General features: G+C 46.1%; 1 protein-coding gene across 2 annotated transcripts in view; it reads right to left on the bottom strand.

Annotated features, from left to right (window-relative positions):
- dync1i2a (dynein, cytoplasmic 1, intermediate chain 2a) overlaps positions 1-13807 on the bottom strand; it is a 257355-nt gene that overhangs the window by 219284 nt on the left and 24264 nt on the right. For both annotated transcript variants that reach the window (XM_084315380.1, XM_084315381.1), the window contains exon 4: positions 997-1087. In XM_084315380.1, the coding sequence (XP_084171506.1) occupies positions 997-1087 (91 nt within the window). The remainder of the gene's footprint in view (positions 1-996; positions 1088-13807) is intronic.

Genomic DNA, 13807 nt, shown 5'->3' on the forward strand with positions numbered 1-13807 from the left:
AGAGAGAGAGAGAGAGAGAGAGAGAGAGAGGAGAGAGAGAGATGACGGAGAAAAGAGAGAGAAGAGAGAAGAGAGAGAGAGGAAGAGAGAGAGAGAGAGAGAGAAGAGAGAGGAGAGGAGAGAGAGAGAGAGAGAGAGAGAGAGAGAGAGAGCGCGCCCTCAGGGGGAGAACATGACCTCCATGTGTGTAGGAAACAGCCATGCTGGTGAGGGGAGGCGAGTCAACACGTAGTGGGGAAGAACCGCCCGGGCCTGATGGGACACAGGGGGAGCTAGAGTTTCTGCCCAGGGAGCAGGCTCTAATTAGGGGTTAAGAAGTCCCCCAGGCATCCCTGGAGCCTGCTGTTTTATTGTTCATCCAGGATTCTCTTAATTCAACGGCACACAAATTAAATAAACATGTGCACCCTTGGCATAAGCTAGTCATCATTCACCGTAATGATATCAAAGTTTGTGCCAAGCTTTCGGCTTCAGGGGGGGTTTGCTGTTAGTGTTGTCATGCTGTATAACTTCAGACTCTGCGGTTTATGAGCTATGCACGGTTCGCAAAAACAACCCCCCGCCCCCCCAAAGAAAAACGTTAAACTCCTGTAAGCGTTAAGTCACAACGCATCAGACGTACTCCTTTTTAACCCTTCGAGAGGTTTTGGTCTGTGGGTGGTTTGGATTCCTAACAAGAGGTGCCATGTGCCATGCTTCTTTACGGCAAGGTACACACACGAGTGGGTGTTAATAGAGAAGATTAAGGCAAAAGATCTGTGAGATTCTGAGCCGTGAAAAAATAAATTGCACCAAACAATTCACTTTCGGTTGGGGGAAAAAAAACAGGGTGCCTAAAATCATGCCCCCCTTCCCCAAAAACATTATAAAAAAAAAACCTTGGCATGGCTCCCCACACCGACACAGTGCAGTGCTTAGCAGACGAAGGCGCCGGGCTGGAAGCGGAAAAGGAAAAGCGTTATTAAAACATTACGGCAGAAGAGGCCTGGCCTGTACCTGGGTCCCACCGCGCTGTCCGAGTCCTGGCTCCCCGCCTCGCTCGGTGTGCCGACAGATTTGATGGAGGTCGGAGACATGGGGGCCGGGGCTAGAGAGTGAGACAAGACGGGTATCTGCTGTTACTGCTCTGCGGCGGAGCAGGGCGGGTTGTCAAGTGTTTAGAACGGCAGCTGTGGTTGTTCTTGAGGGGAAAAAACTAAACAATGGAAAAGTATACAATTCAAAAGTAGGTGGCGGCGGGGGGGGGGGGGGTTATAAAATGCTAGCAGCCCTCTAAAGATCTATGGAATAAGTATAAAAAGGATTATTGGAGTTATAGGCTCCTGCAGTCTGTTTGAGGTTGATTATATCGTTTACACCGTTTATTTTTCTCACATTTTAATTTGTAATTGTATTGCCTATATGCATGTCTTTCCTGTTTCCTACATCAGTATTGGTAAGCTACCTCCTTATACTACATCATTATTGGTAAGCTACCTCCTTATACTACATCATTATTGGTAAGCTACCTCCGTATACTACATCATTATTGGTAAGCTACCTCCAATATACTACATCATCATTGGTAAGCTACCTCCTTATACTACATCATTATTGTTAAGCTACCTCCTTATACTACATCATTATTGTTAAGCTACCTCCTTATACTACATCATTATTGGTAAGCTACCTCCGTATACTAAATCATTATTGGTAAGCTACCTCCTTATACTACATCATTATTGGTAAGCTACCTCCTTATACTACATCATTATTGGTAAGCTACCTCCTTATACTACATCATTATTGGTAAGCTACCTCCAATATACTACATAATTACTGGTAAGCTACCTTCTTATACTACATCATTATTGGTAAGCTACCTCTGTATACTACATCATTATTGGTAAGCTACCTCCGTATACTACATCATTATTGGTAAGCTACCTCCAATATACTACATCATCATTGGTAAGCTACCTCCTTATACTACATCATTATTGTTAAGCTACCTCCTTATACTACATCATTATTGTTAAGCTACCTCCTTATACTACATCATTATTGGTAAGCTACCTCCGTATACTACATCATTATTGGTAAGCTACCTCCAATATACTACATAATTACTGGTAAGCTACCTCCTTATACTACATCATTATTGGTAAGCTACCTCCTTATACTACATCATTATTGGTAAGCTACCTCCTTATACTACATCATTATTGATAAGCTACCTCCTTATACTACATCATTATTGGTAAGCTACTTCCGTATACTACATCATTATTAGTAAGCTACCGCCTTATACTACATCATTATTGGTAAGCTACCTCCTTATACTACATCATTATTGGTAAGCTACCTCCGTATACTACATCATTATTGGTAAGCTACCTCCTTATACTACATCATTATTGGTAAGCTACCTCCTTATACTACATCATTATTGGTAAGCTACCTCCTTATACTATATCATTATTGGTAAGCTACCTCCTTATACTACATCATTATTGGTAAGCTACCTCCTTATACTACATCATTATTGGTAAGCTACCTCCTTATACTATATCATTATTGGTAAGCTACCTCTTTATACTACATCATTATTGTTAAGCTACCTCCTTATACTACATCATTATTGATAAGCTACCTCCTTATACTACATTATTATTGATAAGCTACCTCCTTATACTACATCATTATTTGTAAGCTACCTCCTTATACTACATCATTATTGGTAAGCTACCTCCTTATACTACATCATTATTGGTAAGCTACCTCCTTATACTACATCATTATTGGTAAGCTACCTCCTTATACTACATCATTATTGGTAAGCTACCTCTTTATACTACATCATTATTGTTAAGCTACCTCCTTAAACTACATCATTATTGGTAAGCTACCTCCTTATACTACATCATTATTGGTAAGCTACCTCCTTATACTACATCATTATTGGAATGGTATTTTTGGAACCTATGGAACCTGTTCTAGTGACTGGCTGGTCCTTAAGGTCCCCTGAGTTTGCTCTGAACAGGGTAAATCTGCATTGTGCTACGATGCCCCTCTGGCTCATGGAATGAACTCCAACAGTCATTAAAGCTTGAGATTCTCCCCTCTGTTGCAGAGTTTAAAACCTTCATCTCCAACCTTTGTCAATCAAGTTGTACATGTTTTAATCGATTTGTTACCCTTACTTTTTGCCTTGTTATGATTTTATATGCAGTTTTTTTTGTTTATTTATGTATGTACTCTGTAAATGAGGGTTACAGTTATACAAGGCGATAGACAGTGATATTAAAGGTGTTGTAAGTGGAATTTATTTGTTAGAAGTGGTCAACAATGTTAAAAATAATAGCTCTACATTCCGACAGCCATGGTCAGTAACGTGGGTCTTCCAGTCCCTCCTCTCTGTGGTAAACAGGAAATACATTTCCTGGTATCCCGTTCTCACTTTATCCAATCAGGAGAGAGAACTCCACACTGAAAAAATGGTCTGACAAAAATAACAACATGTGAAACAAGTAAAATAATCTGCCAGCAAATGTGGCTTGGCAAGATTTCTTGAAATGAGTAAAAATATCTAGGGTTCCCTCTCCTGATTGGATAAAGTGGGAACGGGATACCAGGAAATGTATTTCACTGCAGAGCGGAGGGACTGGGAGACCCATGTTACTGACCAGACACTCTATATCAGTGATGGCTGTTTACTGCAGAGCGGAGGGACTGGGAGACCCATGTTACTGACCAGACACTCTATATCAGTGATGGCTGTTTACTGCAGAGCGGAGGGACTGGGAGACCCATGTTACTGACCAGACACTCTATATCAGTGATGGCTGTTTACTGCAGAGTGGAGGGACTGGGAGACCCATGTTACTGACCAGACATCTATATCAGTGATGGCTGTTTACTGCAGAGTGGAGGGACTGAGAGACCCATGTTACTGACCAGACACTTATACCAGTGATGGCTGTTTACTGCAGAGCAGGAGGGACTGGGAGACCCATGTTACTGACCAGACACTCTATATCAGTGATGGCTGTTTACTGCAGAGTGGAGGGACTGGGAGACCCATGTTACTGACCAGACACTCTATATCAGTGATGGCTGTCAGAATGTAGCTATTTAACACTTATTTTAACAAAGAAATACCACTTACAGCAGCTTTAAGCGTCTACCTTGTGGTCTGGACACCTCTTCCTGCTGCAGCAGCATGGTATGTTAACCCTTTCACTACCAGATGGTTAACCCTTTCACTGCGACAATACAGAAGATTAACCCTTTCACTGCCACACTACAGGTTAACCCTTTCACTACCACACTACAGGTTAACCTTTCACTACCACACCACAGAAGGTTAACCCTTTCACTACTGTAGTGTGGTAGTGAAAGGTTAACCTTCTGTAGTGTGGTAGTGGAAGGGTTAAGCTAACACTTAGCTCGAGTGCTTCCGTCTCGACACAGAGGAGCTCCTAGCTGTGGCCACTTCACGAAGAAACTTTTCATCTTGAACTACCCTGTTCAAACCAGGCATAACTGCACTTACTTACGCGCCATAATTCCTATCCCTCAGAGGAAGTGATGCGTGTGTATATTGAGGTTTAAGCATGTAGGCATGATTCACGCGCTACACGACATCAACCTGGACTGTGATTGGTGAGTCAGGTTAATCAATCAATACTAGTCAAGCCAATTAAATATATAGGCTATTTATTGTCACTAGAAGGTGATGTACCGTAGGCACTAGGCAGGCCAATTATACACGAGGAATGCAGACATACAATTGACTCACAGATTTGCACAAGCTTACATCGATTTTTTACATAATCAAAAGCGTCAACTAAGGTTCTTTGATAAAACAGGTTTGAATCTCAAGCGATCTTCCCAGCGTCGGGTGTAGTGTATCGTACAGTATAGTGTTGTTTTAAGTACAGTAGTCGTAGTTATAGAACCGATGTCGTTGTCAAAGCGCTGCGCCGTCAGGAACGCCCCTCATTAGGTGAAATTATGAAGTTGAATTTTGACCAATCGCTAAAAGTCCACTTAAATTTTTTTTAAGTCATTGATGATATCAGTGGGTAAATAATGACCATGTGAGAAGCAGGGACACACACAGACACACACACACACACACACATTAAACACTTTTTAACACTACACCATATTTTATCTATTTATTACAAAAATATTTGCACTACATACATACTTAATTTTTTATTACTATTATTTAAATGTTTTAGAATAGATAGAATAGAATAGAAATACTTTTATTATCCCGTGGGAAATTAGACACTGCAAATCGCTCAACATTTAAACATTTAGACAGGACAGGTCACAAATTAGAATAATAACACAAATCAAATCAAGTTGCCTAGGATAAGAGTAGAGTAAAATAAAATAGGATAAAATGAAATGAAATAATATATACAGAAATAAATACAGTAAGAATATACTGAGCATACTGAGCATGGGGTAAACAATTTGGTAAATATAATTATAATTTAAATCTAAATCTAACTAAATGAAATATGAACTAGGTTTGTATTTTGTACCACTAGGTTTGTATTTTGTACCATATTTGTACTTTAGGGGGGGGGGGGTAATTTATCGACGACAAGGAAAACCAACTAAATCCCATGAATATGTCAAATGTAAACTCTGATCTCATGACATCTCTTCACATACAACAGAGACGGAGCCCTTGTTTGTGGACGTCTCACATCACACCGATTCTCTCTCGTGGACCTCTTCTGCCCCCTACTGTCCGCAACACGACACTGCTCTTACACAGAGTGTAACCCTGGACCCTGGAGCAGCATCATGTAAGCCTGTGATTCACATCACGTGGACGTCGCATTACAGGAGATTTCCCTCCATGTTCCTATGGTTCCTGGAGGTTTTTGTTGATTCAAATTCCAGTACTTTTCCACGACTATTCCAGAAAAATTTAAAAATAAAAGAAATCCCAATTTTCCATTACCTGTACCGGTCGCTGTCTACGTTCAACTTGACTTATCGTTCCGGTTTGAATGTCCCTGGGTTTATGTTGGCGAGCGACAACAACCACCACTCGGGGGGGATTAAGTCATGGCCGGTTATTATTCCTTCAAAAAGATAACTACAATCATACTAATTTCCACAGAAGTTTTTTCCAAAAACCTCTTGCGTCGTTTCTCCCGTCGTTTTCTCCAGGGTGCCGACAACGTCGCTTTAAAACGCTGTGTTTTTTTTATTACCATAGGAACCCCGTTCTAATGTTCCTCTCTTACCGCAAGGCTAGAGGTGAAGTTGTTAAACGTGAACATGAGTCCATGCTTGATCTGGCCTACAATAGAATAGGGAGCGTAGAGATAGAGAGCGGCCATCTGGTAAATCCGGAGGTTCCCGGTTTGATTCCCGCTCCTCCCGGGAAGCTTGTCGAAGTGTGACTCCTTGAGCAAGACACTTAACCCCCTAACTGTTCCCGATGAGCAGGTCGGCACCTTGCATAGTCGCCTCACTCCGTCGGTGTGTGAATGTGTGAGTGCTAGTGAACGGGGTCAAATGTGAGGAACAAAATTGTAAAGCGATTTGGATAAAAGCCGTTATATAAAATGTACCATTTATTTTATTTAGAAGCTAGGGGGGGGGTAGAACCCTCAGCAAGGCACCGTGAACCGTCAGTACAGATGTGGGATCAAACATCGCCAATTGGTAGAATCGTAATGGATGCGTTTATTTTAGTGATGCACGATATATCGGCCGATATGGCAGTTTTTTTTTTACACATCGGTATCGGTCCGATATCAAGATAGGGCCAATATGGGCTGATAAAAAATAAAACATTTATTCTATCTTTTTTTTCACATGTTTTGGCCTCAAATAGTTTCAAAATATCAGTCATTTCTGAAAATAAGTTACAAAAGTTTTAAAAATGCGTTTTGGAAAATAGCTCTTTATTTGATTATCATAAAAAAGTGTTTTCTATACAGAGATATAGACATTGAGGAAAATAAAAACTGAGCAATTTCTTTTTCTATAGGTTTTGACGATATACAAGATCCTAACAGTGCAGACAACATCCTAATAATATATGGTTTTAAGAAAAACATTAACGATTATTATAATTTTTTTTTAATAATTTTGATTGTTTTCCAAACAATTTTTTTCCCAAACAAACTCTGTTCAGCACTCACTTCCTCTCCTCAGTCACTTCCTCTCCTCAGTCTCCTCTCTGTTCAGCACTCACTTACTCTCCTCAGTCACTTCCTCTCTGTTCAGCACTCACTTCCTCTCCCCCTCTCCTCAGTCACCTCTGTTCAGCACTCACTTCCTCTCCCCCTCTACTCAGTCACCTCTCTGTTCAGCACTCACTTCCTCTCCTCAGTCTCCTCTCTGTTCAGCACTCACTTCCTCTCCTCAGCCACTTCCTCTCTGTTCAGCACTCACTTCCTCTCCTCAGTCTCCTCTCTGTTCAGCACTCACTTCCTCTCCTCAGTCACTTCCTCTCTGTTCAGCACTCACTTCCTCTCCTCTGTCTCCTCTCTGTTCAGCACTCACTTCCTCTCCTCAGTCTCCTCTCTGTTCAGCACTCACTTCATCTCATCAGTCTCCTCTCTGTTTAGCACTCACTTCCTCTCCTCAGTCTCCTCTCTGTTCAGCACTCACTTCCTCTCATCAGTCTCTCCTCTGTTCAGCACTCACTTCCTCTCCTCAGTCTCCTCTCTGTTCAGCACTCACTTCCTCTCCTCAGTCACTTCCTCTCTGTTCAGCACTCACTTCCTCTCCTCAGTCTCCTCTGTTCAGCACTCACTTCCTCTCCTCAGTCTCCTCTCTGTTCAGCACTCACTTCCTCTCCTCAGTCACTTCCTCTGTTCAGCACTCACGTCCTCTCCTCAGTCTCCTTTCTGTTCAGCACTCACTTCCTCTCCTCAGTCTCCTCTCTGTTCAGCACTCACTTCCTCTCCTCAGTATCCTCTCTGTTCAGCACTCACTTCCTCTCCTCAGTCTCCTCAGTCTCCTCTCTGTTCAGCACTCACTTCCTCTCCTCAATCTCCTCTCTGTTCAGCACTCACTTCCTCTCCTCAGTCTCCTCTCTGTTCAGCACTCACTTCCTCTCCTCAGTCTCCTCTCTGTTCAGCACTCACTTCCTCTCCTCAGTCACCTCTCTGTTTAGCACTCACTTCCTCTCCTCAGTCTCCTCTCTGTTCAGCACTCACTTCCTCTCCTCAGTCACTCCCTCTCTGTTCAGCACTCACTTCCTCTCCTCAGTCTCCTCTCTGTTCAGCACTCACTTCCTCTCCTCAGTCTCCTCTCTGTTCAGCACTCACTTCCTCTCCTCAGTCTCCTCTCTGTTCAGCACTCACTTCCCCTCCTCAGTCACTTCCTCTCTGTTCAGCACTCACTTCCTCTCCTCAGTCTCCTCTCTGTTCAGCACTCACTTCTTCTCCTCAGTCTCCTCTCTGTTCAGCACTCACTTCCTCTCCTCAGTATCCTCTCTGTTCAGCACTCACTTCCTCTCCTCAGTCTCCTCAGTCACTTCCTCTATGTTCAGCACTCACTTCCTCCCCTCAGTCTCTCCTCTGTTCAGCACTTACTTCCTCTTCCCCTCTCCTCAGTCTCCTCTCTGTTCAGCACTCACTTCATCTCCTTAGTCTCCTCTTTGTTCAGCACTCACTTCCTCTCCTCAGTCTCCTCTCTGTTTAGCACTCACTTCCTCTCCTCAGTCTCCTCTCTGTTCAGCACTCACTTCCTCTCCTCAGTCTCTCCTCTGTTCAGCACTCACTTCCTCTCCTCAGTCTCCTCTCTGTTCAGCACTCACTTCCTCTCCTCAGTCAATTCCTCTCTGTTCAGCACTCACTTCCTCTCCTCAGTCAATTCCTCTCTGTTCAGCACTCACTTCCTCTCCTCAGTCAATTCCTCTGTTCAGCACTCACTTCCTCTCCTCAGTCTCCTCTCTGTTCAGCACTCACTTCCTCTCCTCAGTCTCCTCTCTGTTCGGCACTCACTTCCTCTCCTCAGTCACTTCCTCTCTGTTCAGCACTCACTTCCTCTCCTCAGTCTCCTCTCTGTTCAGCACTCATTTCCTCTCCTCAGTCTCCTCTCTGTTCAGCACTCACTCCCTCCCCTCAGTCTCTCCTCTGTTCAGCACTCACTTCCTCTCCTCAGTCTCCTCTCTGTTCAGCACTCACTTCCTCTCCTCAGTCACTTCCTCTCTGTTCAGCACTCACTTCCTCTCCCCCTCTCCTCAGTCACCTCTGTTCAGCACTCACTTCCTCTCCCCCTCTACTCAGTCACCTCTCTGTTCAGCACTCACTTCCTCTCCTCAGTCTCCTCTCTGTTCAGCAGTCACTTCCTCTCTGTTCAGCACTCACTTCCTCTCCTCAGTCTCCTCTCCGTTCAGCACTCACTTCCTCTCCTCAGTCACTTCCTCTCTGTTCAGCACTCACTTCCTCCCCTCAGTCTCTCCTCTGTTCAGCACTTACTTCCTCTTCCCCTCTCCTCAGTCTCCTCTCTCTTCAGCACTCACTTCCTCTCCTTAGTCTCCTCTTTGTTCAGCACTCACTTCCTCTCCTCAGTCTCCTCTGTTCAGCACTCACTTCCTCTCCTCAGTCTCCTCTCTGTTCAGCACTCACTTCCTCTCCTCTCCTCAGTCACGTCCTCTCTGTTCAGCACTCACTTCCTCTCCTCAGTCTCCTCTCTGTTCAGCACTCACTTCCTCCCATCAGTCTCTCTGTTCAGCACTCACTTCCTCTCCTCAGTCTCCTCTCTGTTCAGCACTCACTTACTCTCCTCAGTCACCTCTCTGTTTAGCACTCACTTCCTCTCCTCAGTCACCTCTCTGTTCAGCACTCACTTCCTCTCCTCAGTCTCCTCTCTGTTCAGCACTCACTTCCTCTCCTCAGTCACCTCTCTGTTTAGCACTCACTTCCTCTCCTCAGTCTCCTCTGTTCAGCACTCACTTCCTCTGTTCAGCACTCACTTCCTCTCATCAGTCTCCTCTCTGTTCAGCACTCACTTCCTCTCCTCAGTCACTTCCTCTCTGTTCAGCACTCACTTCCTCTCCTCAGTCTCCTCTCTGTTCAGCACTCACTTCCTCTCCTCAGTCTCCTCTCTGTTCAGCACTCACTTCCTCTCCTCAGTCTCCTCTCTGTTCAGCACTCACTTCCTCTCCTCAGTCTCCTCTCTGTTCAGCACTCACTTCCTCTCCTCAGTCTCCTCTCTGTTCAGCACTCACTTCCTCTCAGTCTCCTCAGTCTCCTCTCTGTTCAGCACTCACTTCCTCTCCTCAGTCTCCTCTCTGTTCAGCACTCACTTCCTCTCAGTCTCCTCAGTCTCCTCTCTGTTCAGCACTCACGTCCTCTCCTCAGTCTCCTCTCTGTTCAGCACTCACTTCCTCTCCTCAGTCTCCTCTCTGTTCAGCACTCACTTCCTCTCAGTCTCCTCAGTCTCCTCTCTGTTCAGCACTCACGTCCTCTCCTCAGTCTCCTCTCTGTTCAGCACTCACTTCCTCTCCTCAGTCACTTCCTCTATGTTCAGCACTCACTTCCTCTCCTCAGTCTCCTCTCTGTTCAGCACTCACTTCCTCTCCTCAGTCTCCTCTCTGTTCAGCACTCACTTCCTCTCCTCAGTATACTCTCTGTTCAGCACTCACTTCCTCTCCTCAGTCTCCTCTCTGTTCAGCACTCACTTCCTCTCCTCAGTATCCTCTCTGTTCAGCACTCACTTCCTCTCCTCAGTCTCCTCTCTGTTCAGCACTCACTTCCTCTCCTCAATCTCCTCTCTGTTCAGCACTCACTTCCTCTCCTCAGTCTCCTCTCTGTTCAGCACTCACTTCCTCTCCTCAGTCTCCTCTCTGTTCAGCACTCACTTCCTCTCCTCAGTCACCTCTCTGTTTAGCACTCACTTCCTCTCCTCAGTCTCCTCTCTGTTCAGCACTCACTTCCTCTCCTCAGTCACTTCCTCTCTGTTCAGCACTCACTTCCTCTCCTCAGTCTCCTCTCTGTTCAGCACTCACTTCCTCTCCTCAGTCTCCTCTCTGTTCAGCACTCACTTCCTCTCCTCAGTCTCCTCTCTGTTCAGCACTCACTTCCCCTCCTCAGTCACTTCCTCTCTGTTCAGCACTCACTTCCTCTCCTCAGTCTCCTCTCTGTTCAGCACTCACTTCCTCTCCTCAGTCTCCTCTCTGTTCAGCACTCACTTCCTCTCCTCAGTATCCTCTCTGTTCAGCACTCACTTCCTCTCCTCAGTCTCCTCAGTCACTTCCTCTATGTTCAGCACTCACTTCCTCCCCTCAGTCTCTCCTCTGTTCAGCACTTACTTCCTCTTCCCCTCTCCTCAGTCTCCTCTCTGTTCAGCACTCACTTCATCTCCTTAGTCTCCTCTTTGTTCAGCACTCACTTCCTCTCCTCAGTCTCCTCTCTGTTTAGCACTCACTTCCTCTCCTCAGTCTCCTCTCTGTTCAGCACTCACTTCCTCTCCTCAGTCTCTCCTCTGTTCAGCACTCACTTCCTCTCCTCAGTCTCCTCTCTGTTCAGCACTCACTTCCTCTCCTCAGTCAATTCCTCTCTGTTCAGCACTCACTTCCTCTCCTCAGTCAATTCCTCTCTGTTCAGCACTCACTTCCTCTCCTCAGTCAATTCCTCTGTTCAGCACTCACTTCCTCTCCTCAGTCTCCTCTCTGTTCAGCACTCACTTCCTCTCCTCAGTCTCCTCTCTGTTCAGCACTCACTTCCTCTCCTCAGTCACTTCCTCTCTGTTCAGCACTCACTTCCTCTCCTCAGTCTCTTCTCTGTTCAGCACTCATTTCCTCTCCTCAGTCTCCTCTCTGTTCAGCACTCACTCACTCTCCTCAGTCACTTCCTCTGTTCAGCACTCACTTCCTCCCCTCAGTCTCTCCTCTGTTCAGCACTCACTTCCTCTCCTCAGTCTCCTCTCTGTTCAGCACTCACTTCCTCTCCTCAGTCACTTCCTCTCTGTTCAGCACTCACTTCCTCTCCCCCTCTCCTCAGTCACCTCTGTTCAGCACTCACTTCCTCTCCCCCTCTACTCAGTCACCTCTCTGTTCAGCACTCACTTCCTCTCCTCAGTCTCCTCTCTGTTCAGCAGTCACTTCCTCTCTGTTCAGCACTCACTTCCTCTCCTCAGTCTCCTCTCTGTTCAGCACTCACTTCCTCTCCTCAGTCACTTCCTCTCTGTTCAGCACTCACTTCCTCCCCTCAGTCTCTCCTCTGTTCAGCACTTACTTCCTCTTCCCCTCTCCTCAGTCTCCTCTCTGTTCAGCACTCACTTCCTCTCCTTAGTCTCCTCTTTGTTCAGCACTCACTTCCTCTCCTCAGTCTCCTCTGTTCAGCACTCACTTCCTCTCCTCAGTCTCCTCTCTGTTCAGCACTGACTTCCTCTCCTCTCCTCAGTCACGTCCTCTCTGTTCAGCACTCACTTCCTCTCCTCAGTCTCCTCTCTGTTCAGCACTCACTTCCTCCCATCAGTCTCTCTGTTCAGCACTCACTTCCTCTCCTCAGTCTCCTCTCTGTTCAGCACTCACTTACTCTCCTCAGTCACCTCTCTGTTTAGCACTCACTTCCTCTCCTCAGTCACCTCTCTGTTCAGCACTCACTTCCTCTCCTCAGTCTCTCCTCTGTTCAGCACTTACTTCCTCTTCCCCTCTCCTCAGTCTCCTCTCTGTTCAGCACTCACTTCCTCTCCTTAGTCTCCTCTTTGTTCAGCACTCACTTCCTCTCCTCAGTCTCCTCTGTTCAGCACTCACTTCCTCTCCTCAGTCTCCTCTCTGTTCAGCACTCACTTCCTCTCCTCTCCTCAGTCACGTCCTCTCTGTTCAGCACTCACTTCCTCTCCTCAGTCTCCTCTCTGTTCAGCACTCACTTCCTCCCATCAGTCTCTCTGTTCAGCACTCACTTCCTCTCCTCAGTCTCCTCTCTGTTCAGCACTCACTTACTCTCCTCAGTCACCTCTCTGTTTAGCACTCACTTCCTCTCCTCAGTCACCTCTCTGTTCAGCACTCACTTCCTCTCCTCAGTCTCCTCTCTGTTCAGCACTCACTTCCTCTCCTCAGTCACCTCTCTGTTTAGCACTCACTTCCTCTCCTCAGTCTCCTCTGTTCAGCACTCACTTCCTCTGTTCAGCACTCACTTCCTCTCATCAGTCTCCTCTCTGTTCAGCACTCACTTCCTCTCCTCAGTCACTTCCTCTCTGTTCAGCACTCACTTCCTCTCCTCAGTCTCCTCTCTGTTCAGCACTCACTTCCTCTCCTCAGTCTCCTCTCTGTTCAGCACTCACTTCCTCTCCTCAGTCTCCTCTCTGTTCAGCACTCACTTCCTCTCCTCAGTCTCCTCTCTGTTCAGCACTCACTTCCTCTCCTCAGTCTCCTCTCTGTTCAGCACTCACTTCCTCTCCTCAGTCTCCTCTCTGTTCAGCACTCACTTCCTCTCAGTCTCCTCAGTCTCCTCTCTGTTCAGCACTCACGTCCTCTCCTCAGTCTCCTCTCTGTTCAGCACTCACTTCCTCTCCTCAGTCACTTCCTCTATGTTCAGCACTCACTTCCTCTCCTCAGTCTCCTCTCTGTTCAGCACTCACTTCCTCTCCTCAGTCTCCTCTCTGTTCAGCACTCACTTCCTCTCCTCAGTATACTCTCTGTTCAGCACTCACTTCCTCTCCTCAGTCTCCTCTCTGTTCAGCACTCACTTCCTCTCCTCAGTATCCTCTCTGTTCAGCACTCACTTCCTCTCTCAGTCTCCTCTCTGTTCAGCACTCACTTCCTCTCCTCAATCTCCTCTCTGTTCAGCACTCACTTCCTCTCCTCAGTCTCCTCTCTGTTCAGCAC

Source organism: Notolepis coatsorum, assembly GCF_963971535.1.
Source record: "Notolepis coatsorum genome assembly, chromosome: 5".
Lineage (NCBI taxonomy): Eukaryota > Metazoa > Chordata > Actinopteri > Aulopiformes > Paralepididae > Notolepis > Notolepis coatsorum.